This window comes from Lissotriton helveticus, chromosome 10 (assembly GCF_964261635.1).
Source record: "Lissotriton helveticus chromosome 10, aLisHel1.1, whole genome shotgun sequence".
Taxonomy (NCBI): Eukaryota; Metazoa; Chordata; class Amphibia; order Caudata; family Salamandridae; genus Lissotriton; species Lissotriton helveticus.
This window is the reverse complement of record NC_136071.1, coordinates 150,167,767-150,195,655: the sequence shown is the minus strand read 5'-3', so window position 1 is coordinate 150,195,655 and position 27,889 is coordinate 150,167,767. Positions and strand designations below refer to the sequence as shown.

Here is a 27,889-nt window from a genome sequence, read left to right as displayed (position 1 = left end):
TATAATCACTGCTTTACATGACTGTAGGATTGTAATCCCTGAGTGGGGAAGTCATACCAATAATAAAGCCACTGTGGCGTAACCGACAATCATCATCCATGAGGACTGCCAAATGACTGTGTAAGCAAAACAATGTGTGAAAAGATACTTCCCATTAGGGATTAAAGAGTCCGTGTGTTATATTGAGGTGATCGGTACAAAATAGAGATGGTCACAATGTGGATAGTAAAATTAGATTCACAAAATGAAAGGTAGCCCAAATGAAATAAGTTATATTATTGCATTTGAGACGGTGTGATTAACAACACAAAACTGATGAATTGAAACAAAACGAATGAAATGTCTTTTATGTTCATGTTGTGAAAGTGATGTGACGACCTATAAACATGAGTAGCACAGCCATGTCATGTGACCAAGACCGCAGGGACTGTCGAAACGCGTAATGGCGAGCGAAGGAAAATAAAACCATGAAATTGCAACTGGTGTCTGCCTCGATCATGTTGTGACAACGTAGAGGGATTGTGGAGTGTGTATGTATGTGTGTATATATCAGTAGGCCTGCTTTGTGGTCCCTTTTGGCTACTAAAACTGGGATTTTTTACTTGACTAAAGATACAATTATTAACAATCCACTGGCCCAAAATTATTCAGTGTAGTCAATTGCAACTATGCGATTGTTTTTTTATTAGTGCCTGTGTACAAGCTCAAAATTGTGTGCTAGTTAACAGCCTCTGCTGCAAGTTCAGCAGCCGCCTGAAGCTCTTTGTTTCCTTTCCTGGATTCCAAAATAAAGCAGCAGCTATAGCGTTAGTCTCTTGGAAACATGGCTAGAGTAGCCTTATTTCGAACAATTAAATAAAAATTCTGATCTAGTGCTATCAATCTCGATCACCCATATTTCTAGCTAATCTAGCAATATTCCAATATTAACCTAATTTAGTATGAACATTTGAACTACTCCAAATATTCCAAAACGATTTGGTATTCTAATTTGTAATACACTTGAATTAGAACACCTTTTTTAAATTGGTGGTGGTTCTAGATTTGTTCAAACAAGTCTGTGTTTTCCAACTAGTAGCAAAGTATTCTCAAGGGATCTCTTGAATCTCTACAGGGAATTGAACACCTTTTGGTTACTCTGTAGCCGCAATAGCTGGCCGGAGCCTAGTCTTAAGCCCTCATCTGCAAAGATTAATAATAGAACCTTAGTTAATGGTACATTTGCCGGGGTTTATTTAGGGGAACTTCCATGATCGTTACCTTGCGATGCCTTATTAGTGGAATCAAATTTAGCAAACAATATAGATGTGGCTGTTTTCATAAATGCTTTGATACAGACATTATAATGTCTCTTTAGGTAGTGATCTGAAGTCCAAATTAATCAGACCACTAGCTATGGCAGCCTTAACCAGGACTGATTTATTAAAATTGCCCTGCGAGTGGGAGGGGAATTCACTTAAATCATAAACAATGCTTTCATTTGTGTAGTTGGTTCTTTTCGCACAAATTCAGTCACTTTAAGGATTACAGTTGATCTTTCCATGGCTGTATGGCACCTTCGTAAATGGAACGCATCTGTTGTGCAAATATGCCCGATAGTTGGCAACGAACCGGTTTGCAGATGTTTCTCCATGGGGCAATAGACTTTGGGTGTGGGTGATTGTCCTGCAGTGACTTTGCCATTATGTTTTTTTGCAGCTCTCTGAAGAATGGCAGCAGCTTTTTTTTTAAGGTAGTCCAAAGTCCTGCAATGCACAGGGTGCTGCTAACTCCTCATATTTATTTCTAGATTCTGTTGCAAAGCAAACACAAGGAGCGCTGAAACATTCCTGACCCTCACCTCACAGATCTGGGTTGAATCCATCATCGTTCTTTAGCTCACCTCGCCACTTCAGACCCAGCCATATGCAAATCAGTCTTGACCTGTTCATTATGGGAACAGTCCAGCCCGAACTGCCGAGCCAGTTCTTCCCTGGATCGGAACAAGCAACCGTGGTCCGGTTTCGGGGTCACACCCCTCATCAGCCAGGCTAGCTTGAATCCAGTGGCAAAGTGAGCAAGGGACCCACGTCTCGGCATACCCTGCCAACTTGGGGCGAACAAAGCAAACCCAAGGAAATGATGGACGGAGTGCTGAAACCTTTCAGACACTCACCCCCAGACACTGATCTGGGTTGAATCCATCATCGTTCTGTAGCTCACTTCTCCACCCATGTCTTCGCTAGATTCTATCGCATGCATTGCAGTCCCATGAATTGGAGTCACTCCCTCTACACAATCCTCTGTGATTCTGTAAATAGGTGAATCTGGATTCAGATTTTTGTTGTTGTTTTTTTTACTATGGGGCAAACCCCCCTCCCCCCACCCCCCTCCCAAAAAAAAGAGATTTTGTCTTGTGTTATCGTTATAAGACTAGCTTTTTATAGTTCTAGCCACCTGATTGCTCTACTGTGTAAGAGTGGATAGTGGGTTTAAATCTCCCCCCGCCAATCTCCATGTCAACATCAAAATTTGCAATAAATGTAATAACCTACTTTTTTTTATAACGCAATGATATTAATTTTAGTCAACATCTCAACGAATACAGAGAAAATCGTAAGCAATAACGTTAGAGATGAGACATCATGTCCCCTTCCCTACCAACCATAATACCCCCCCCCCCAATCAACGATCTATCACAATACAAATAATTTTGTAGCTATTTTGGTAGTATTGCAATACAAGATCTCCAAGGTAAACCCTACCATGCTCAAAACAATAAACGTAACCCTAAAATATGACTTGGTTTTAGAATCTGGTCTCTTGCTCTAGAAAAATGTTTCCTGCTATTTTTCAAAGCAGGAAAATCTCTCCATTCCCTTTGACAAAATATATTACAAATCTTGAACTTCATCTGAAGACCAGAACACTAAGGTTTGTTCAAAAGCCGTTTCCTAGTCCTTTGCAAGAAAGATGTTTAGCAGATACCATGACCTGCCTCCTTCACGTAGTGCTCTGCTTTTTTTTTCAGCGAGAGGCAGATCGTAACCAGGATCTGGTCAATCGTATAAAGCAACTTCAGGACAAAGAAACTGAAGCCAATAATAAGCTGGTGGAACAAGTTGAGATGAATAAGACTTTCAAGAAGAGCATGGAAGCTCAGAGCAAGAAGCTGCTGGAGAAGGAGAGCAAACTGTCTGAAGCGAACAAGGTAAAGGTTCTGCCTTAAGAGGTTGAAGTCACGCAGGAGTCACTAGCCTTTCTGATTTTTAATCTTGTTTTTTTAAACAGTCTGTCAATATATTGTATCTGTGAGGGTTCCTTATTTTGTTGGGAACCTTACAACTATGACTAAAACGTGGGGAGGAATTGATAGCAGACAATGAATAATGGGCCTATCTAAAATGCCCGCTCGTATTATGGACCATCACGTTAAAGGCATAGCTGACTGTGTCCCGCGACCCACTGAACTGCATCGCATAGTGTTTGCTACAGTGTTCATTCCAGTAGCTTATAGCACAGTTATGATAGAGGGCTTTGTTGGGTGTTGCTGAATGGAACAGTCTAGGAACCCACACCTGCACTGTAGATAAAGGTACTATTTCTTTACCTATGTGATACAGTGTTGCTGCTGCCGACTCTCTTGTCTCGGTTTTGACAGCAGGTAGCATTTTCTTCTTAGAAACAGCATAACCTCTGAATAATTGCATAACCTAAATGAAGAGGTACCCATGGCACTAGAATTATGCAACCATGACCATTGTTCTGTTAGCAGCTCTCTCAAAACCATTTTAGATTCACAAAGATAACCTGTATCCATCAGACGTGGAGACCTCCTTGTGCCAGTGGCTCCAGGGAAGAACTACTAGAGAAAGAGGGGGCAACTATGGAATTTTTTTTAAACATGGTTCACCTTATGAATTTCTTTTCTCTTCTTTGTTTGTTGTTTTTTTTAATAACTTTTTTTTTTTAGCTTAAATGAGACAGAACAAAAGCCAAGCCTTGTGCAAAACATGCAAGTAATGCTAGCAATTCTGCATCATTGCTCCACAATTCCACTCAAAGTTGTATGTCCATATCCTAGAAAGCAGAGAGCTGTAGCTCTGATGACCGTGCCACTTGTAAAAGTCAGTAAGCCAAGAAATCAGACACTACTTTTAAATCTCAACTGGGTATGGGCTCGGAGCGTAACTCATTGACAAGGAGTCCGGGCCTAGATGAGCTAGGTTAAAAGAAGCTTCCTTGATGTTCTGCCCAGACTTTCCATATTTTGATACACTTACAGGAGCACCCTCTAACCTAATATACCAGACGTTACAGGCCCATACAGAAATGCATGCCCTTCGCCCACCCTTCCCAGGACTGGCCTTCACACATGTCCTTCGCCCACCCTTCACAGGAATGGGCCTTCACATTCTTCCATGCCCTCGCAAGGTCTCGATTGGCACCAAATAGTCCCAACCTGAGCAGCACCCTCTGACATCAGTTACTCTCTACATCCTCTGCAATTTGTAACAGGGCCAGTTTCTGCTCCCTGGGGATCATTCAACCCAACACTGTCTCCAAAGTTCTCAGCACTTACTCTCAGAAGAGTGAAAAGGCGGGACAGCTCCAAAAGGTGTGTAATAAATCCCCATTAAAGTCACTGTATTGCAGGCAGTTCCCCGAGGTTATCAGTCCCATATTGAATAGTCATGTCTGAGCACGGTATTTGTGGTGCAGTAATATAAGTTATATAAGACTTAATTGAGCAGCCACCACTTTCTCCCTTGGAGCTGTCGTTGCCTTCCTCCAGTCCCCGTTCTCAGTCTGGCCTAGATCTCGAGACCATGTCTCCCTCACTGTCACCGTAGTGTCTGGCTGATGATGACACAGTGCTTGATAGAGAGCAGACATCTTATGCATTTTATTGACAGTCAGCATGATTTTTGCCTCTAGAGTTGAACAGGCTAGGATTTCAGTATCTGTTGTTAAATAGGGGGTAGGGTGTGTCGAAGCTGGAGATAATGAACACTGGGAGAAATACATTTGATATTCCAACTGCAGCTCTGAGAAAGCCTTAAAGGACCCATGTATGAGGACTCCCCTCGTGTTGTGATGCCGATGGCACCCCATTTGGCGAATCCGCAAAGGACCGATACCTGGGGTAGTCCTGACTCCCTCCATATTGTGGCCTCTAGCGTCAGCCATTTATCCCAGCCTGCAACTTTCGTGGCCTCTTTCCATACTGTAAATACAACTTGTGTTGAAGTGAGCATAGTGCGTGGCCAGTCGCCACTGTATAGCAAATGTGGAGGGCAGTTGCGGCCTAGAACCCATCTGTCCATAGCGTAGGCCCGGGTCACCGAACACCTCAACCCACCAGTTACTGAGCACCAGAAGATAAGCTGATCTGTAGTATAGCCATTACAAACTAATGAGATAACCCATGATGAGTCAAAGGACCTGGGTACAATGTAGTAAAGACACAAAATGGTCTGACGTCCCATATTGGATGGGCCAAAAAAGGCGATGAGCTCTCAACTTAATTAGTTCAGTCACTGAAAAGTTTACACATAATAATTGTTCTACAAGTGAGAGAAAATTATTTACAATACACCAAAAGAGTGCAGAGGAAAAGTGCTAGTGTGTGAGGTAGTAAGAAAAAGGAAAACTCAAAGAAAAGTAAGTACAGAACATGGTTTCATAGTTTTACACAGTGGGCGAGCCCACAACAGGACCATTTTGTGATGGGGTGTATAGATGATTTAGATTTATTAATCTTCAGGCCTGAGTAGGTCCGAAAAATGTTCAGGCTTTGCAGAGCTCGTGGCCCAGAGCTGGGAGGATCATCCAGGAAGTACAGAACTTGATCTGCGTACAGTGAGATTCTGTTGCTCACTGTCGAAGACCACTGGAAACTGGGGACCAAAGCATTTTCCCTCACCCATGCTGTCAGGGTCTCTTTCGCTGGGGCAAAGAGCAGAGGAGAAAGCGGGCATCCCTAAAGGGGGCCCATCCCAATGGGGACCGAGGAGAGACAATGCAGCCAATGCATACTCTAGCTTGAGGTGAGTGTAAAGCAGTCTAATGTAACTTATGAATTTGGGACCAAATTGTAGATGAGTTAACAGTGGCAAAAGATATTACCAGTCTACTGAGTCAAACACGATCTGGAAGCCACCCATGAGTAGGGCTTGGTATCCTGGTAAGTTAGCACACATTTCAATGGCATTGTTGGCTCTTCTAATATTATGCCTAGTGGCTCTTCGGGGCATAAGCCCCAACTGGTCTTGGGTGAATCAGTTTCTCGATCACCCCGGACAGTCCATTGGCCAGTACTTTTGCCCAGAACTTGATCTCTTTGTTTAGCAGTGAGATTGGACAATATTCCTCACAGCGCACCACTTTGCCCACCGCCCAGAGGTCTTTAGACAGTTTGCTTTTTAGAGCTTCCTGGAATGTCTGCAGCCAGAAGGTACCTACCTGGGGCCACAGGACTCTCCAAAACCCTGCTTGGTGTCTATTGGGCCCCAGTGCCTTACACGGATGATGAAACTGTGCCAGGGCTGCCCCAACTCCTACGGGGTGACATCTGCGCCCAACATTTTCCTGTTCGCTAATCTTAATTTGGTCACTGGTAGGTCTGCAATGAAGCACTACAGGTTCGGCCGCCTCGCTACCTGGTCGGGGCTGTACAATTCTTGATAGTGTGTTGCAAAGGTGTGTGCTATATAGGTGTATGTCTGGGTTGTATTTATGTGCCACTTTGAGGACCGTCCCACTTTTTATCTTACCTAGGAGACCATTGATGTTTCACAAGAGAACGGCGAGCCTCCCCATATAATGGGGCTACCGCTTGTCAGTCATCAGGCCAGGGGATGGTTGCATCAGTGACAATGTCCTATGGTCGAATGCATGTGTTGTGTGCCAACTAACTCAACAGGGATAGAAGCCAGAGTGAGACAGAAAGCAAGAAAAACCCTGCAAAGATATCTCCCCATCACCAAGCTAACTCCCCCACCCCGCCAATACTTCACCAACAAGAAGTACCTGTCATGTTTCATCTAGGGATGAAAGCCATCTGGGCTAAACTAAGGTGTGCTTCTCTCCTATCGTGCAATGCACCAGCAAAACAATCCCTATCACTAACCCACCACTCCTTCCAATACACACAACGAAAAACAACAGAGAAATCAAGCTGGGGCATAGATTACCAACTGTCCCCTGTCCCCTAACACCACCACTCCATCTTATAATAAGCATTTGTGCATCCAACATTGTTCAACTGAGTGAGTCAAGCTGGGGGCCCCGGGAGACTGGTAGTGGGACCGGTGCAGCAGCAGCGCCCTGTGTAAGATCCATCTCAGTTTCTGAAGCCGACCACCTTGCCGGCGAGCCATCTGGCCGAGTGAACTCGCTCTGTTCTCCTGGTGTCTGTTCCCTCATCGCGGGGCAGTGTTTCAATTTCTGGGAGGCTTCCTGTCTCCACCATCCCTGATGTGTCTCCTCCCTCCTACCAGAAACGTTCCCCGGTTCCTCAGGTTAGGTCGCTCTTCCGCCCATCCCATGCTGCCTGGGGTATGAAAAAATGGTTTTGTCTTGATAAATTACCTTCATTCAACCAGGAAAAAGGAGCATATAACAAATGTTCAAGGCAGCTTCTGTTTTACCTCCTGGAAGGACGTCGTTGCTGCTGGACCTTCAAGGTTTTGTCCTGGAAAATCATTACCTTGGAAGACTGATGGGATAGGGTGCCAAGAGAGCCTGCAGCTCGAAGGACGGTGTCTCGATCCACATCGTTGAGAATACGTCCAATGAAAGGTTGGGACGGTGAGCCTACAGCGGGCTTGGCTAGAAGAGCCCTGTGCGCCATTAAGAAGAAAGAGGAGACCTCGGAAGTAGGCACCCAGCTCCTCAGCCATTCCGAGATGAATGTGGTTTGGAGTGGCCCCCTCTGCCCCTTTTGTGATGCCTACAGTGTTCAAATTCCGCTCTTGCCTTCAATTGAATGACCATTTTTTGTAATGAAGCTAGACTGGATTCCTGTGACTTGACAGTGTTTTCAGTTTCAGAGATCCTGCCTTCCACTTCCTTGTCTTTGTTAACTGTGTTCCGTAAGTCCTGCCTAATTAAATATGTAAACTTTGAGCTCTCCCATTTTGCCTTTCATTGTTACTTTGAGGTCCTGGATATCCTGGAGGATAGAGGCTCTCTGGGGGGCCTTCTGAACGGACATTACCTCCTCCTGAGGCACCGACTTTCTACAATGTTGCGGTCTGTTTGGCATATTTATCAATCTTCTGTTGAGCCCAAGAACTGAGGGTTTGTCATATGCCGCAACGGTGTACAGGCAGTGTAACCTCCCCCTTGAGAGGAGCCCAAAGGGAGCAACCCCGCCTCTCGTCTGGAGACTGACTCACATCACATGGGCACCACTCCATGGCAGACCGGGCAGCGCCTGTAGCTACTCGCCACTTACTGCCACATCTTGGGTCTCAGAAGGGCATCATCCAGCCATAGCCGCGTCCCACGGCACCTCCGGAATCGCTCTACACAGAGACAGGAGACCTTGCCCTGGTCCACAGCACACACGATGGGCCCCAGATACAGGCCCCACGGCCCAGCTGCTCTGCCGATCCCAGGGGAGGGAACCCCCTGTAGCTCACCGTCGCACAGTGGAAAAGAACAACATTCTCAAGTGATGGTACCAGAAGAGGTGCAACACAATAATGTCTACATGGTGATCTCTCCCTGGGAGAGGCTCCCTTTGCTCTTCTCTCTACCAGTGGGCCATCAGGGCCCAGCATCAGGAAACTGCTGATGACACAGGAAACGAGGGTGCAGAGGTGGAAAAAAGAAGGGGGGGGGGGAGTGGCACAGTGGGTCCCACAATCGACTCTGTCCCAGCCACTAGCCTTTGTTGCAGTAGGGGGTCCCGTGGCTTGGTACCCCACACCAGAGACAGAAGTTGGCTTCCAAATGCAGTGTAACCAGGGGGCCCAACACTTCTTCCACCCCAAATTGGGTGCAGGCCGTGCCTGCATCTTCAGGCACTCTCAATCTGTGTGCCGAATGTACAAGGACTCCCTCGTGAGCCGACCGATTAGTCTCTCGACAGCGTCTCTTTGCAGCGAGTCTCTGTAGCCCTCCATAACCGTGAGCTGGCCCGCACGATGGCGACGCACCCGGTCCATGAAACTCAATGTAGCCCCCGGGTTCTCTGGTGCCTCAGTCCCCAGCAGCTGTGGTGGCCAAGCCGAAGTTGTCTCCAGAGGCGTTCGCTACAAAAGTCTGTCCACCCCCCCACAAACGACAACCGCAGGCGCCACCACGTGATCCCCTGCAATCGGCGGTGTCGGGCGCCGTGTAATTGAGTCAGATTTCAGTGGGCTCCAGAAAGAGAGGTTATTTCACATCCCTGGGCTCCTTCCTGGTTAGAGAGACCCGAGGTAAGGCACTGATTAAGGCGGGTGGGGGACCAAGCAGAAGACGTCCCCAGAAGTGTCTGTCCCTCAATTCTCAGTCATCAGCTGCTTCCTCCATTTGCTCGTGGCTCAGTCTCGCACTGCTTAGGCCACATGGCTGCCCCTGTCATCGATGTCCGGCCCCTCACAGTTAAGTCATTCTCTGCGGGTGCCCAGTGAGAGGCGATGAGTCTCCAAGTCCTGGGGCTCAATCCGGCATGGAGAGTCCCGGGTAAGGCACCAATAAAGGCAGATTATTGTTGTGGCCATGCTGGGCTCTTCTACAGAGGGGCCACCTTAATCGGCTTCTAAGCCACACACCCCACTTTATGAGTTTCTGAGCTATTAGTATGATGGCGCTTTTGTTGAGCATTAGTAATGGTGAGCTGAAATCAAGTAATGATCTTTAACCACGTAATACACTTTAGAGTACATTGACTTTTACAACCTGTTTATCAGCTGCTGAGAATTATATTTGTGGGCTTCTAAGTAGATTCAAAAGTAATGATTGATCAAAGGCACATAAACATTTGAGGCTCAAATAAATAAAGAAGGAATTCCTATGAACTTTTGGAACTAGTGAATCGCTTTGAATCAATGTAATAAGCTGCTTGGAGAAATAGTTGAGCTCCTGAGACCATTAAGTTTGAGATAAAACGATTACATTACTGAGCCTCATAGACCAACTAATGAGCTAATAATTTCAATCATGAACTCTTGAGGGTAATATGGAGCTATTGAGTTTAATGAACCTTGGGCAATTAATAAACTTGCATACCAGTTTTATTCTGTGACTCAGTAATGAGCTTCTCATGCGATTGTTTACTGCTAAATAAAGAATTCCTTTTCAGTGGTATGTGCAAGAGACTGGCTAAAATCATAATTGTACTTAATGAACTAGATAATTGATAAAAAAATAAATCTGTTTGTGAGGTGGCGCAAAACACTAATTGTCGGGTATAATCATATAGATGAAAAGAGAGAGATAACAACTGGGAGCTGTTTATGTGGAAGTATGTTTTTCTAGCCACAGTTGCTAAATATGCAAAGCTGGTCTCTGAGTGGGAGAGCATAGTGGAGGAAATGCAGAACTGATGACCAACCAATAGCTCTTTGGGTGTTTGGACGCTCATGATGGCAGAGGCAGAGTGATCGCTCTGTGAGGTGGAAGAGGAAAAGCTGGTTGGTTGGTGAGTGTAGAGGATACATCATGAGTGTATCATATGACCAATGGGGATAATTTGGGGAGATGGAATAGAGTCCTAAAGAAATGGGGCTGAAGCATATCTGGTGGGAGAAATAGAAAAGAGCGAATTGAATGGTTTGGAGTGAGTTTATGCCGGTGCTTCTGATTCATAAGAGTTCATTGGGTAACCATGTGACTTGGCAGGGTAATCGCTTTGTCAAAGAGTGGCCAAGTCTTTAACTTCTTGGTCAGAGCTGAATGCCACCCAGTTTCAGTTTGCTCAGAATTTTCCCATTCAGTAGCTTCTACAAGTTCAACTCTTAATCATGTAATTTTCCAGTAGGCAGGTGTTCACTTATCCAAGGACACTGTGATAATTAGGGCCATTTGGCACCCATGCTCTTGGAAGTCCAGGATTATGAGTGTGTGGCATGTTATTGAAGTGTCTATGCTTGCTTGCCATCAATGTGGATATGCTTACACTGCTGCAACGTGGATATTCTTACACTGCTGCCACTGACTGCTCTTCAGTTTTACAATTTGATTCCTTTCACAAGCTTTGAAAGGTTCACTGAAAAATACAGAAATGACCATTACGTTATGTGTTCTAAACTACATAAACGTGGCTTCTTTCACAGACATGTGAACATTAGCAGTATTTCAAGCAAACATTTACCGGCAGGTTAACATGCCTAAAGAGCTAAGTAAGGCAATCTACAGAGTCAATGGCAGGACTTGTCTCTTCTGATGATTTCTATATGCTCTAGTATCACCTCTGATGAAATCTCAGTGTTTTTTCCTTTTGTAATTCTCCCCAGACAATGACTGATTTGAGGGACAAACTGTCTGAGTTGCAGTGGAAGATGATGAACCATGAAATGCAAACTAAAACCCAAGACACAGAAAAGGAAGAGCTGAAGGAGCAACTGGATGTGCTTCGCAAGTGAGTCCTGAGCAGTAGTTATGTAATTGGGGACCATGCAGATCAGTATTTTCCCCACTTTTGATGAAAAAATATTTGTATTTTTTTTTTTACTTGATCTTGATTCTTCACTTGTATTTTATCAAAATATAGTCCATGAGCTCTGAGACGTGTAATGCATGCTGCACTGGGCCACTTAATTGTAAATGCCTGCACAAAAGAATGTCTACGTTTGCCTATTGTGTAAGTTACAGTTGACCATAATATTGATTTGACCTTTAGTAAGTGTCCTGAAAGGATCTGAGTGCAGGGCGGGTACGATATGTATGAATGTTAAACAGCGTCCATACAGTTTCAAATCATCAGTTAAGAGATGGTGATCAACGGCAAACATTTGCTCAAATGCTAACTTGTGCTCTCAGCCACATACATTGTATGACAGAGTTGTCATGGCTATAGTATCTTCTTTGATTGCAAATTAAATCTTTAGGTACAGCTTTCAAGCACAAGCGTTGAAATGAGGGTAATGTAATACATGATAAGGCTTCCAAAGAGACATGAATTTAGGATGGTACTGCGAAAAAGGGAACAATTTCAATCTGCACCTGTTTTAGCACTAGCCCCTTTCGGTAGTTGAGGTCATGTTCTGCCCAGTCCTGCATTGCATTGTAGTTTCCTCAAGCAAGTGTCAACCGGTCAAATTAATGTATGCAGTAAAGTTAATAGCAAGTTTTCACAAATACCTTATTCTTCATTCATTGCCAGGCTCGTTTTAATCCAGTTCCAAACACACACCAGAGTCCATTACAAATACTACTAGTGATATTATTTTGCACTGGACAATACCTTAAGGTCTAAAGGACCCTGTGAATGTGAGATTCCTTCACTGTATGATGTAAGACTCCAATCGTTTTGGGTCTGACCATAATTGTGCCACATAGTGTGGCCGTTAAGGTAAACGTTTAATTGCATTGCTTAATAATGCCATCCTATATCATTGCTAATGGAAATAAACCTTACCAGGAGAGCGAGGGGGGAATTAAATATTCCTATAAGATGGCATTTGCAGTGTGGGATATAAATTAAAATGAACATTGGAATCATGTCCACTCACTTCCTGCCACCTCCTGAGTAGCCACTGGCAAACTCTGCCCTGACCCCACCCTTCAGAGGACTCCAGGCCAAACCTGAACCATTCAACTCCTCTACGTCCTGCAATGCTGAAATCTGCCCTACCAACTAATGGCACTCAGGGCAAAACCAAACCCACCAGAATTCTCCCACCACTCCTGCTCCGGGGCATGCACTGGCAAACTCAGACTTGGCCTGAGAGGGCTTGCCTTCTGGTGAAATTACCACTGGCTGCCCTTGAGAACATGGCTCAGAAATGAATCGGGCCACATGATTAACTGATTGTGTTCCTGTACCTGCAGTGCTAACTAGACTTGGAGACACCCGGAGTTGTGGCTCATGCAGAAGTAACAAACACACCCATAAGCCAAGGTAGAGCAGAGACCCTCTAGTGGGGGAGTAAACCTCACTAGTCAAGAAAAAGGGTTTTTGAGTAACCAGGGAATTTCAAGGCGCTCTGCTAAAGTGGACGCAATAGTTAAAAAGGGACGGATGTCGCTGTATGGTGCAAATAGGTGAGGGAATAAGCCCTGTAACCCCCCCAATTGAGTGCGGGAGCAACCCTCACAATACAAAATTCGAGCATAAACCCAAGCACACATAAATTAGATGTGATACTCTGTTAGTGTAGACATATATAGTACATTATGCAAGGCAACAAATACGGAGATGATCTCTTGAGGAGTTTTGAATTTGTTCAGTCTTTAATTTTCAAGAAAAACTGTGTCTAGGTTTACGCTCGAGGAGTAAACCTTCTTGGAGTCTGGAGCGAGCACTCCAGCTACTCTCCATCGAGCATGATGTGGGGAAAGCTGCTGGTGCCCTGTTAATGCAATGCTATTTCTCTTCCCTACCTATGCTGGGGCTTCTGCAAAGTGAGTGGCTCCCCCATTCTCTGGACCACCATGGAAATTCATTTGACAAATTTCAATGTCTTTCGTGACAGCTGACAATTGAGTAGCACCGATTGCAGTGCTTCCTCACCTGTTAGCTTACTCAAATTAAGCAACACACACGGAACAAGGAGTGCTGTGGACTATGAATGTCTTACGGGTCTTTTTAGTCGCTTGTATGGTCTTCCGCCTGTCTTCTGTAAAGTTGCATGCATTATGTACAGAAACAAAATATCCATCTCTTTGCATCCAAATGTAACCGCTGTGAGATGTGCCTCCGAAGTGCAGGAAATGTAGACTGGTGATCAGTCTGTGGGGTTTTGCATGCAAAGACATCAACATAACTGAACAAATAAGGATCTCCTTTGCAGTCAGCACAATGGGTTATCTTGATAGTAACCACGGTTTATCAGATTATAATGTCTTTCATATAAATCATTGATCCACTCCTCCTGCTCGGCACACCAATTTAAACTAGTCCTCTGGTGGTGTCGGAGGGTGTTGACGTTTCCACCTGAGCGTAGTGTCCTTCTTGGTGACTACTGTTACAATGCCCACAAACGTCAGGTCCTCACAGACTCCCCAACCTCATCCAGCAGGCCCAGTAGGGCAAGTTTGGGTGCCAGGTCGGTCGATCTACTCAGGACTTGAGTGAACGAATGAGTTATCAGCTGCCAATAATGTGTCACAGAAGAGCACTGCCACACCATATGTAAAAAAAAGTCGGCATTTGGAAGTGAGCAGTGGGGGCAGTGAGGTTCAGGGAGAATGCCTGTGCCCTGGAGATGCTATGGTATGAAACAGGTCATGTGTAGACGCATTAATATAGTTTACTGTCTATATAAAACTTTTCCGCCTATGGTATGTAATACTATTAATATGTTATAATATTTATATCACTCTTCTGACTCTTATGGAGTGAGAGTGCTCAGATTTGCATGACAGTTCTGGGTGTGCTTTTGGAGTGAAAAGGTAGTTGCTTGTTATTCCTGTGTTGTAGGTTTTGGGTAAGGCGTGTTTGCGAAGTTTGTAGACTTGTTATAAACATGGTGCAGCATTGTTACTAGGCATAACCTTGGGTCGTTGAAAAAATACTGAGAGACAGGCTGCTGTCGCCACTGCAGATAGCTACCCTTTATTTAGGAGTAAGCTATAGTTATGTAGGCGTTAAGACACATGTTTTTATTTTTCTATGGTATTGGAGATGGTTGTGAATCTTATTCTATCAGGGAGCGATTTCCATCGTAGCCATTTGCACTGAAGAGCTACAACTACTGGAAGATGTTTAAAGCAAGGGAAGGTCAAGAGTGAAGCCACCATATATCAAACTGCTTGTGTTTGTTTGTTGGTTGGTACAGAGATTATGTTGAAAGAAGAGCGAAATTGAGCTCGGATTAGAACAAAAAACAATGCACATTGCTATGAAAATGATGGATCTAGACACAGACAACATGTGTAGAGCCAAAGGGACCATTGAAATGATTGTCCATGTATTGAGAATAAGAAGTTTGCTTTTCAGAATCAGTCTGAATTGACTGTAGATTTGGTGAGATTATCTTCCATGTTGTCTATAGAGTAGAGTAGTAGGTTGCTGGTGGCTTGTATCCTTTCAGAGATCCCTAAATAAGTGAAAACTTGACCAAGGCCATTTTATGAGGCAATGATTGATTTTTAACTTGATTTACTTGAGGGAACTGGGAGAGGTTCAAATCCATAGCCACGTCTAGCTTCCTTAGTTGGTATAATGACTGATGGTTCAAACTTTTTAGACTATCTGGTTTTCAGTGATATGTCTGTGTTAAAATGACTACCTATCTCAGTTCTGTCTTGTTTAACTTTAGTTGATTCTATTAGTAATTGTCCAGAGCTAGTAGGTTGTAGCTAATTACACGAATCCGATGGGCCCTCAAGTTCAAGTATAATTTGCATGACCTCGTGAAAATGTAGTGGGTTAGGTAGAGCCACAACCTTAATGGCCAGAGAGATAGTAGTGCTAAGTATATCTCCAATGGTTTTATAAACACTGGAGACTTGACAATATGTGTTGTGGGCCAGTTCCAATTAAAAAAGTGTGGTGTTTGACTTCATGGGTTTGGTGCTCTGATCTGGTGCTGCGGATGCTCTTCTACCTGGACCAGCTGTATACTTGGGTTGGGAGTTAGTGACTAATTGTGGAGCAGCTCAGTATCTTTGCACTGGGCACACAAGTTTGAACTGGTATGGTCATAGGTGTTTCTTTTTTAAGTTTGTAGCTAGGAAAACATTCACCTGGGTCTGTTGGATACCATGTTGACAGAAGTTCAATGAAGGTTTCGATTGTTGGACAGGACTTTGGTTATGATCTAAGGTATATAATGCTACAGAGTTTCCTTATAGCATCTAAATGCTGAGCTGTTGCCTTTTGAGTTTTTTAAAATGGCAATGGACTTTTGCACACCATATATCCTATAGTGACTTTGAATGGCACATCTCATCAAAATTAGTTTAGAGTAAAAAAGCATGTTAAAGCCGCTTTTATTTGCAACTCGTGTTCGTGTTGAATGAGAAATATCTCACAAAGGACCATTTCCTTTAATGATGCAACCCAATCGTCTACTTTCTGTAGCAGGTGTGACGGTTTACATATTCTGAGACCCACCTGGGGGATCCAGCTCTGTCACATTTTCTTGTGAATTTGTCTCTCATGCTTGCTGTGTATGTATGTATCCCTAAAGCCACTCAAAGTCTGTAATATGATTAAAGCACAGGGGGTCATTCATTTAAGTCTTAGGTTGGAAGTCTTGGTGCCATGTGTAGTGAGGCGTGGTAGACTGGTTATGACTTCTGTTTTTATTGCATATTGTGTCTTCTGATTTGGGTAGTCAGGCAGAAAGGACCCAGTATAAAGGCCAAGCCTCTAATTAAAGTGTCAACAGTATTCTTTAAGGGTCACCTTGAGACAATAGAAGTAAGTCCCTCAGCACAGGAGAGAGAACAGGGAGAAAGAGTTGGTTATCTACGCAACTCCAGAAACAGCCAAATTCCAGCCTAAGATGAGCCCAGTCCCCACAATTTGCTGCATTACCCTGAGAAACTCCTTGTAGCACTTCTGCACTGATCAAACTCTGCACTAACTAGATTCCAGAATAGGGCACATGCATTTGTGAACTGGCAGACAGAAGTTCACCTTCATGAACGTGTCTGTACTCCAGTGCATCTCCCCTACATATTGCATGTGGCTTCTTGTGGTTTATCAGTCCGGATTCGGAACCCACCCAAAAAGAGAGAAGCACATGTATTGTCTCAGAAGGTTTATGCCTATTGCTGTCTTGCGGAATAGATGTATGTATCATTCATGAAACACTCCCTTCTTCACTTAAGTCTGAGAGGAAGCTTTATACATTCATGAGAGGAACAATCGCCAAGTAACAGGTCTATGTCCTTGGTCAATGCTCTGAGATCATTCACAGATAATAAAAGTTTATTTATATTTGACCTTTATCAGACCTAGCATTTATGCTGCCTTTTATTATGCTATTTTTCAAAGTGTGCGATGGCATTTCATGACTACAGAGCCTGAGGTTTCTGCACATGTTGCATGTACAATGAGCAATCTAAAAATATAAGGGACTTTACCATCTTCATCTTTCGTATTTTGTTCATTCTGGTATCTAATTTTCATCAGTTATGGTTAATCTGGTAGATATTACAGCACCTGTCATTCTCTGATATCTTTTTGCAACATTCATGTAGGCTATAGCATTTACGGCCCTAATTTCAGGTTGGATTATCTAAACATGGCTAGGGAATGTAACTGATAAAGGCCAAGTCCCAGAGGCAACTTAGCAAGGCGTGCACTACTATAAAGGAATGTACTTTACAAAGTTCACAATTATGATCACATGATTAACATGAATAGCCAAATCACATTTTTCAAATTACTGCTAGGTCAACATGTTATGCTCACCAACATTATTTCTGGTACACTATTTAATTTTGGGCTTCTGTACACAGAAAATCAAAATTGATCAACCTCTACAATGAGTCCACTTTAAATGTGTGCCCAATGCATTTGAGGACTACGTGACCCTTCTTCAAGAAAAAATCTGTAAAAAAAAAAATATATAAGAAAAACACAAATGTACAGACATGGTCGATATACAATACGCTTACATATTCAGACTGTTGTGAAGCCTGTGTTACTAAATTGCAACCTCATATGTTCTGAAGGTTTATAAATGCTAATCATAATTATCCTGGGTTATGCACACTTAGTGTCTTATATGTATCTTATATCAATACCAAATTGCAGTTGAACCACCGTAATTTCCAAACAACAAAACACCTCTCAGCACACCTAGTGTTTGGTGTCTTGAGCCAGTTCCGGCAGGTATGCAACCACCACGTTTCCGAACCACCATGCGTCACATGCAACAAAAGCGTAGAGAGATTAGACCCCGTGATATCAGAACTGTCATCCATCACATGTAATGAATTACCAATCCAGGGTTTGGCTAACAAGCAGCAAGGCTGCGCCAACATAGAAATAAACAAAGTGAGATGCCAATGCTGCCACTCAATTGCAAGATTTAAAGGAGGAGAAGAAATTAAACAGGTCCTTCTCAACCACCTTTTCCATTAGAATGAATCAATTTTATTTGAACAATTAGAATTTTTTCATTCAATAGAACAATATACAACACTTCTTTATCATCACAACGCCCGAACAATTACAACCCCCGCCCCACTCTTTACATAGTCATACTTCCAAATCTTTTTGATGCTCTTCTTTCAAACTTCACCACTGCAATCTCTCATCACATACAAACTCACCATCTACACTTCATGTCCATACTCAACTTGTAACCGCATATATCTCCTAAGATACTTTAACATTCAAACTCAACCCACCCTAAACAACGTACAAGAAATTCTTTTTGAAAGGCAAACAACCTATTCATGAAATACTCACAATACTAAATTGTAAATAAGACCATCAAAACATTTTTTTAACAATCCAAAGAATCAAGGGAAATAGAATCTGTTGATTGGCCTAGAAAATGACGTGGTCGACGCATTTCGAATCTTTCTTTGGAGAGATTATCCTCAGGACCATAACCTTCTTTACTGAATACTTGAATCACAGCAAATAAACTCTCAAACATTATTTATTTGATGGAGGCACATCAAGCCTTAAGTTATTAGCCATGTTCCAAAATTTTGGGGGAAAGACCTTGTTTTTCACACTCTGTTTATTCAAGTCGTGCTCTTTCAGGGGAATCAAGTTTTCTCCGTTTTTCAAATCCTCTTTTCTTTTTTGCTCCGGCTAACTCGCACCAGAAATTGGTGGACGCTAGTTCTGGGGTCCTACTGAATGTAACGAGAGCATACTTACTAGTATCACGCTGTGGGTCTATCAAATGAATAGTGCGTACAATCAATATGTCAATCTGCAAGAACAGTTAGAAAAAAGAAAAAATGGCTTCATTGATAATTCACCTTTATAATATCTTATACCTGCTCAATGGCTTATAGCGCACATACCTCATGGTGCCATCTAGTGCTCAAGCGCCCTGGTCTCTCTGTATTATATGCGGGATTCTTTGACAACACATACCCTAACCATTCTGCCGTGAAGGGAACTAGAATATAAGCGAAATGTATTACTTTACCAATACTACGGATTCCAAAGCATACCAACAAAATATTTATTTTGCGCTTACCAATCACATCTCCATCTAATTCTAGTATGGCGTTCCTTCTTAGTCTGTCGTTGGTGCTGTTCCTGCCTACAAATACAACCGTCAGCGGAAGTGCACTTAGTTCAATGCGCCTAACGACAGACCAGGTCATATTACAACTCGTGTTTCCAGGAGCGCCATGTTTAAATGTAGCAAATGTGGATACAGAAATCTGATACATTCTGCTAGGGTCTATAGGAAAGATTTCTGAGCGCCACTCTTCCCAAAATCTCACAACAAATCATTACCCGCAAAACTCTTAAGAAGTACTAGTAGTACACAAAACCAATCTTTGATGTGCTGTAAGACCTAACATTCTCTAGTGATTTATCTCTACCGGGGACTTTAAGTACCTCTATGATCTGGAACCTCATTTGCGCAATAGAGAGCCTTCATGTTTGGTCCAGTGTACAGCTAGATTGGAATTAACATGGTCGTTGCGCATTCTGCACTTGTGCTCTGTTAATCTGATCTTAATTTTCCTCTCTGTCTTTCTTCCCTATGTAGATCAAGCCACCCTGGCATTTGAAAGCGTAGATTAAATTGCTGGAGTTGCAGCCAGCTGATGGAGTCAAACTGATATTTTCTCTGTCCTGGGATACACCAAAATATTTCCTGTTAAGTTATTGCAATGAACGCAGTTCAGACATTTTTTTGTTCCCTCTGCCTGGTGATCATGGGATGGTTTCTTTGTGGACAGAATTTTTTAAATTTCTTGATCTGATGTACGCAAACAATGTTTTTTGTTCAAAGAGCCCATGGAAATCTGGTTCATGTTGTTGTAGTTCTCAACGTTTGTTGATTATATTTTTAATCGCTTTTGTGGAGAATTTAGGCATGAATGCTACCCTTTTCGGTTTATCTTTTTGATTTTCTTTTGCATGAGTTTCCTGAGTTTCCTGGACAGTGCTCGGCATTCAAGCTCTCTAGTAATTTCAGTGGATATCCTCTGTTCTCAAATCTTTTTCTTTGCTCTTCTAGCGTCGTTTTGCATGGTGTTAAATCAGAAGATATTCGCCTAGTTCTCAAAAATTGAGAATAGGGTAAATTGCAGACTAAGCTAGATGGATTAAAACTTTGGAACAACAGGGCGTTGTTCCTGTCTGACGGTTTTCTGTACACTCTTGTGTTAAGTTTGGGCACTGTTTGTTAAATCCACCCATCGAGAAATGCCAAACTGATTTGAGGATTTGTCAGTATGTGATCATGTTCAAATTCTGCTATGTAGGTATTTGCATATGCCGTTGGCCCCGGAAAACCTTTTGAGGTTCTGCTTGATTGAAGAAAACATTAGTGGTCCTATTCGAAGTAACTATGATGGAGGCAAAAATGCAGGAGTTCTGAGAGAAAAACTTTATTGGTTCTCCATTGGTTGACATAGTAGTGCCCACCCAATTGCTTCTAGATCCTCCGAATGGGGAATGGACCTGTGCAGAGAAGCCATTCTTCATCCCGTTTTTGTGGAAGTTCTTGCAAGAGGCATAGAAAATCTATTGTATCTTTGAGATATATACACCTGGATTGTACAAAAGGTTGAAGAAACGGGTCAAGATATTTCCCTAGAGGTTCAAACAGAGAACCACATCCGAACTTTTCTCTTATGAATCTTGCGAAGCATGTAAAACTTTGGTCTACGTCGGATTGAAGGAGTCAAGAAAGTTTTGGTATTTTCATTAATCCAGTCCAAATCCAGTTCTTTATCTAGTATTGTCTCAATAAGGTGGATATTTCAGCTGTGGGATCTTAATCCAAAAGCAAGCAAGTTAATTGATTGGTCTTCCACGTGTTCCTTAATCTTTGCTTGATAGATTAGTCCATCATCACCAAGGTTCCACCTTAGTCAGCTTATTGAAAAACTATAACTGGATTCTAGGCAAGAGATTGCAGTGTGCTGTTTTCCACTCTGCTTATTGGCTTGCTCTTGCTTTTGTTATTCAAAGTAGTCCAGTCTTTTTTCACTAAAAATTCAATCGTGCCTAGAATTTTGTGAGATACGGGTGCGAGAAAGGTGCTTTTAGGCTTAAAAACCACAAAGTCTGGATCTTCTTGTTTATCCTGTATGGGTACCAAATTCCAAAAAGTGCTTAACCTAAGGATTCTCATGAATTTGAAAAGCGCAACTTCACTTTCCGTTGCAGTGTTGTTGTATGTAGGAACAAACAAAGTGCTTTTGTTGAGCACTGCCGTTTGAGTAGGTGTTAGCAGAATAGGCGAGTTGTTGATTGTGAGGTTTTGTTCTGGCACCTCAGATTTTTCTTGGCTTTTTCTTTTTCCTTTACTGGTTTTCTTGTAGTAGGATGTTGTTTGTCCTGTGGTTGATTGGGCAGTTGTCCTGAATCCGGGGTTTTGGACAAAAAAAATTAACCGTGGAATTATTTTCTGTATTCTCACTGTCTATTGATAAAGTTTGCAAATTGTAAGGCCTTGATGCTGACATTTTTATGGGAACTCGTGACATTTCTGTATCTTTATCTGACACCACACTTTCTTCCTTAGATGTAGTTATCTTTTTGGTGAATATCCTTTACTTTCTGCCCAAGTGATTGTCTCGTTCAGCTTGTAGTCTATAGTGTCGCTTTTAACTTTTCTTAATTTAGTTTCTTATAATTCCTTCCCGTATGCGTCCAGTTTTCTGTTCAGATCTTCTAATGAGATCTGCCAGTTTTCCTGTTCCATTCTGCTTGATAAATCGCGTTTAATGCTGTCAATTTATTCCTCCAAGTTATGTACATAAGTATAAGGGAATGTAACTGCCATGTGTGATTGACTCCCATGTTGCTCTTATTTGCACAGTGACAACACTTGTCTCTCTTGCCATGCCACCCCATATTACTTTTTGAATCGTAGCAGCAGTTGCTTCTCTACTCATTGCCATTGCTTTCAGTGGACTGTATTTTCTGTTCGAGATTTTTAATTAGTGCTATTTATTACGGTTCACCATGTATACTGAAATTGTAATTGATTGGTTTTGCTATCCATATTCTGATATATGTCGAAAGGCTAAAGTTATGTGAGAGTAGCTTCCTGGCTTTGGCATAAAGTGAAAAGTTGATAATGGGCAGGGAGATAAATAATTTTCGATTGTTTTTTTTTTTAATACATTCTTTATTTGGCGGTAATAAAGGTGCACATGTATATCATAGGATCCTGCTGATGAAGGGTGCAGGGATAAACCAATGTGATCCACAGTACAGTAGATTAGTTACACAAGCTATGTTCTCCCTAAGCCTTTTTGAGAAGATATGTGCAGGAGAGAAAAAAACGGAGCCCAATGGCCCAGCACTGGCAACTGCTAGTGATTCACAATAGCTGTTGGTGCTGGGTAGCACTCTTTTATACACTTACAGCTCAGGATTGTCACTGAGGGGTGGTGCTCGGAGTCTTAATTGGTAACTTAAAGAAAAGGTTGTGAAAGTCTATGGTTCATTTCACCTCAAGTCCTTTTTTGGCAATGATGGAGGCATACTAAATTGGAAGTGTAAATAGATTTGAGGACAATGTCATTGTGGCAAGTTGTTGGAAGGATAGGAAGAGGTATGGATATAAGGGAGAAAGGAGCAGAGCAAAGTGATGTGTCCTAATGGCTAGAGCAGTCGACCTCGAAGCTGGGTAACCGGGCTAAATGCTCGGCAGGGATGCTCAAAATCTTGTGATTGTGGGCAAATCACTTAATATTGCTGTGCCTAACAAACTGAATGTGTCTGTCTGTAATGCAACTGGTGCTCATGTAAAGCGATCTGATAGCTGATCCCTTCAGGTTGAGTTTGTGCAATATAAAACTCCCCAAAAAATTAAAAGAATCTTTTTTAAAAAAGTGGCTGGTTTAAGCTTTAAATTAAGTTAAGCTAGATTCATTTGTACTTATGTTTGTAGACTAGTGTCTGTGTTGGACCTGGTCCTCTCTGCAGAGTCATCCCCAAACTTTGTCTTTACCCCCACGTTTTTGCTGAATGTGTTTTTGTTGGCCTTAGGACTGTGCACTTTAGCTCTGGTTAGCAGTAGTAAAGTGCCTGTACTCACTCCCCTAAACATGGTTTGATTGGTTTACACCCGATTTGCACATTTAATTTGCTTGTAAAGCAAGTCCCTTGTAGAGTTTTATACCATATACCCAGGGCCTGTAAATTAAGTGCTATTAGCAGATCTGCAGCACTTATTGTGCCACCCTCTTAAGTAGCATTTTAAAACCTGTCCCACGCCTGCCATTGCAGCCTGTATGCAGTTTAAAATCGCCATGTCAACTTGGCCTTTAAACACCCTTTCCTGACCTTAAACACCCCTTTTGTTACCTATGCCACCCCTAAGACAGGCCCTAGGTAGCACATAAAGCAGTTTGCTGTGTAATTAAAAGACTGGACATCTACTTTTAAATTCATTTTTCACTGCTGTAAGACCTAGCCCTGCCATAGGATGACATTGGGTTTTCCTTATTACATTTAATAAGTCATGATTTCCAATTCAAAGCTGGTAGGAATTTTATGTTTGGGGACTTTGAAATTGTAATGAAAAAATATATTTAAAGGTAAAGTCAGATTTCTAATTATAATTTTGAAAATGCCACTGTTAGGAAGATTGCATTTACCTGCCCTTAGCCCTTTTGTGTCTGTAGCATGTCATGGGTCTCTTGAATAAGTGTAGCTGGCAGTTGATCTTTGTGTATTGCTTCCAGACAGTGACCGAAAGAAAAGATCAGTGTTGGCAGGATGTCCACTCTGAGTTAACAAGATAGCAAGACTGTCACTACCACATTTGTACATCTCAAAGGCTCTGCCTGAGGAAACTCACGAAGTGGTTGACACCAGTCTATTGTAACAATCTGGGGCCAGGGCGGGGGGGGGGCAGGAAATTCCAAGCACCTCTTGTTGGGGTGGGGTGGGGAGGGGGAGAGGGAGGGGGAGGGACTGGAAACTTCTGGATTCCACCTCCACTTCAAAGTTCACACCAAGTATACCCTTCGATCCAACTCTACAGTTCACTTCTGGACCTGTGGACTCTGCCGGGAAGGACTGTTGTGCTGCTCAAGGGACTGCTGGTCTGCTGCCCTGCTGAACTACTGGCCTGCTGCTGTGCTGACTCCTTGCCTGGGAGAAGAGAACTGGACCTTCAACTTTGGCCCCAGGATGCCAGAGTGACTCCAAGGGCTAGTCTGCTTTTGATCTGAGCCTTTAGGAAAAAAAGGCTATTAACTTCCAGCACCAGTCTCTGGACCAGCTAAAGCAAGTTCCTAATTCCCAAGGGGTGCCCCTCAGGTCCTGGACCCTTGGTGTGTCCTCGGAGACCTGTACTGACGTTTTTGGGCTCTTTGGGACCGTGAATGTGCCTGATTACACCAAGAACTTGCCACTTGCGAAGTTATTCAATGCGAAACTCAGGCAGCCACCTCTTCTCGCTAAAGCCTAGTCCCTTCACATGGACTGCCAATTCAAAGTTCCAGCAACGCCCGTACATGACTTATTGCCTGCTGTTCGTGCTTCTCTGGCAGCCTGCTGCAACACCCTCTCTGCGCCTGTAACCCTGTCCTCCACAAATTGGAATCTTGCCAGTGAATTGAGAAGGTAAACTTCAGCTGGCCTAATCTGGTGACTGTAGCCGACCTGCGCTCCATTACGATTGGCCTGAAAGTATGACTTTGACCTGGTCCAGCACAACCAGACATCCATAATTTGCACTTTATCCTTTTTGGCGCTATTTTTACTAAAAGCTTTAAAAATTGATAATTCCGGTATTACTGATTGGATTTGTCGTCTTGGTGTTAAATAATTTATTAAAGTGTACTCTACTTTTCTAAATTGGTGTTGTATTTTTCTTGTGTTTTCTCTTTATTACTGTTTATGTGCTGCATACATACTTTACATGTTGCCTCCAAAGTGAAGCTAGACTGCTTTTTTGTGCCAAGCTACCCAGAGTTAAGCGCAGGTTAATTTATTGACTTTTTGTGGCTGTTGCTTGACCAGGGCTCATATCCTAGTCAACCAACAACCCAATTTCTCACAGTCCGGAATTTGTATGATACTTTGGGAAGGATCCAACAGAATGGATCTGGAGCTGTGTAGCAGTGTTTGTGACTAGGAAGTAGTTAATAAGATAGAAACCAACACAAGCTAGTGCAAGTCCCAAATGGGTCTACAAGCTAATACAACCGCCAAATTGAGAGGGTCATTGCAAATAAAGAACAGTGTAAGCTACTCTGAAAGAAAACGTGGGTGAGAAAAGCATAAATTAACTACAGTTTTGCTGTTGTGTGGGAATTATTTCTTTCTTTCCAGCAAGGAACTGTAGCTGCTGCATTCTTGTTTTGTGAAATTTTTGTTGGATGCTGGGAACCTATTTGTATGTGAATGATCAGCAGATTGGCTTTCATGGCCTGGGTATTCTGAATTTGATGCTGTATGCAAACTTTTATAGTGGTGATACTGTTTTTTATGCCTCTTCTGCCTATGCAGTTTGCTGAAATGGATAGGAATGGTTAATGTGTATGTGGCTGTGTTACAGGAAATGTCAGGAATCTAGCCAGACCTTGCAAGTCCTGCAGGCATGCCAGACCCTAAATGCAGAGCAAGAACAGAAGATAAAGGTAAGCCACTTTTGTCTACTTCAGTCACTTTTTTATGTTTTATTTATTTTTGTCGATCTTTTTCTTTGGGAATTTCTCACTCCCTGTTTGCTCTTGCTTGCCCTCGTAATCTTGTTCTCTCTCATTCATTGTAATGCTGTCATGCTTTCTCTCTTTTGTTCTCTCTGTCTTTTGCTCTCTCTCTTATAGAAGGACTTAAAATGTAGCAAGAAATGCTTGGTCAAAATAGTCACAAGAGATTTAAGAATTGCAAATGCTTTCACTATTCTAGAGCGATTTTAACACCCTTTATTTTAAGATCGCCCCTAGCAATACCGTATTCTGTGGATATTCTGACTCTAGGTGTGTCAGATGAATGCAAGCACAATATTCAAATAACAATTAGCTCAAAGTTTCCATAAATATGCAATCATTATCGGCGCAGATAGCACAAACAAGTTTCTTGTTTCTTGGAAACAGATGATTTCCTTTGTCTCTTATGCGATCGGGCCTCCGAGTTGCCCGTGGTTTTTTTAATGCCATTTTTCACCGTCTTTCAGGTATAAAGCAACGGAGCACATATCAAGAAATAATTGTACTATGTAGCCAGGTTTGGGTGGGCAGGGATGCGAAGCATGGTGGAAGGAAGTCTGTGGGAAGAGGATGGTAAAGGGTGATCTGCTAGTCCCAGAAGGAAGTGTAGGAAATTATCACAATGGGACAGGGTGTGATTGACTGGGGCCTGTGGGTGGAATGTTCCTCGAAGTACAGTAGCTGCATCTTATAATACAATGAGGTACTGCTTGAAAAAGAATGAGTGGGGTGGTCTGAACGGGTTTGGTGTCCATGCTCTTGGCTCAAAGGAGATGGGCAGGCATTTTGTATTTTGCTGCTTGCTTGCATTCCTTATTTACAGTCTAGTGGTGGTACTGGTGCTGATTATTTTGGTGGAGTGTTACTGATAGCCTTGTAGCTGATGCAGCAGTTCTTAAATGTGATGTGTGTGGAAGCCAGTGAAGATAAGATCTTTTTGTGGAAATTAATCAGTATTTTTTAAGGTTTTTGATCGGAAGGACTGCTGCAGGTAGAACGCTCTTTGATGGAGTCTGAGGAATCTCTGTAATGCTGTTACCCTGCCCAGCAAAGCCTTGCCTCAATTGAGATAAGGCAAAACCAGAAGGAGGTTCACTTTGTAGAAGAGGCTCACCTATTGCAGACCAGTCTGTTTTACTCTGTGATGTCTTGGGATTTCACTTTGATTCTAACCTTTCCTTGAAGGATTTTGTAGAGTTGGTGTAATGGAGAAACATGTTAAAGGCATGTGTGGCTGTAGATACACATGCTTTGCATACTCCTGCCATCTAGTGTCTGGTCTGGATGTGTGCAAATAGTTTTTCTTTGAAGAAGTCTTTCGAGTCACGAGGTAAAGTGACTACTCCTCTTGGTGATAATGCGCATAGGCATCAACTCCATGTTTTCTTTCCCGCGACAGGTTCGGATGTCTGTGCCTGCGCTCAGTCGAGAACGTTTAGAACTCCTTTCGGTTCTCGCTTCACCTTTACCTGCATCTGTAGTGTTCTCGAACACGTTCCCACCATTTGCGTTTCGAAAATTGAAAAACTATAGCCTGTCGGTTCGATGGTATCGAACAGCACCCTTTGGCCCTATCTTTTTATCCCCTTCGGCTTTGCCATACAATGACCTGCTGATGGAACTAATGCAGTTTCTGCCCGAGGTGGTACGCTAAGTACCCGCTGATAGACCTTCACCAGGTCTGAAACTTGTGTTTGTCTCCTGAACACAGGGAAGAGGCCTTAGAGGCCTGCTAATTGATTCTGTCGAACAAAACTCTACGGGATCGAAGTGTACATTGCAGGGAGCTCCAGCGGAGAGAGGTAGACGACATTCCAGACATCTTCAGACGCCAAGACAGAGTACTTTTCCATCGAAGACTCTGAATTGGAAATCAACCTTGAGATGCAGTACCTTCCACTGGGTCAGCGTAATGAGGAGTACTGAAGTCCCTATTCTACCACCTAAAAAACATTTGGCTGCTACC

The 27,889-nt window shown here is 42.8% G+C and overlaps 1 protein-coding gene across 2 annotated transcripts in view; it reads left to right on the top strand.

The window, feature by feature from the left end:
* MAD1L1 (mitotic arrest deficient 1 like 1) overlaps positions 1-27,889 on the top strand; it is a 2,576,418-nt gene that overhangs the window by 61,135 nt on the left and 2,487,394 nt on the right. For both annotated transcript variants that reach the window (XM_078664968.1, XM_078664969.1), the window contains exons 4-6: positions 3,011-3,190; positions 11,430-11,554; positions 25,770-25,851. In XM_078664968.1, the coding sequence (XP_078521094.1) occupies positions 3,011-3,190; positions 11,430-11,554; positions 25,770-25,851 (387 nt within the window). The remainder of the gene's footprint in view (positions 1-3,010; positions 3,191-11,429; positions 11,555-25,769; positions 25,852-27,889) is intronic.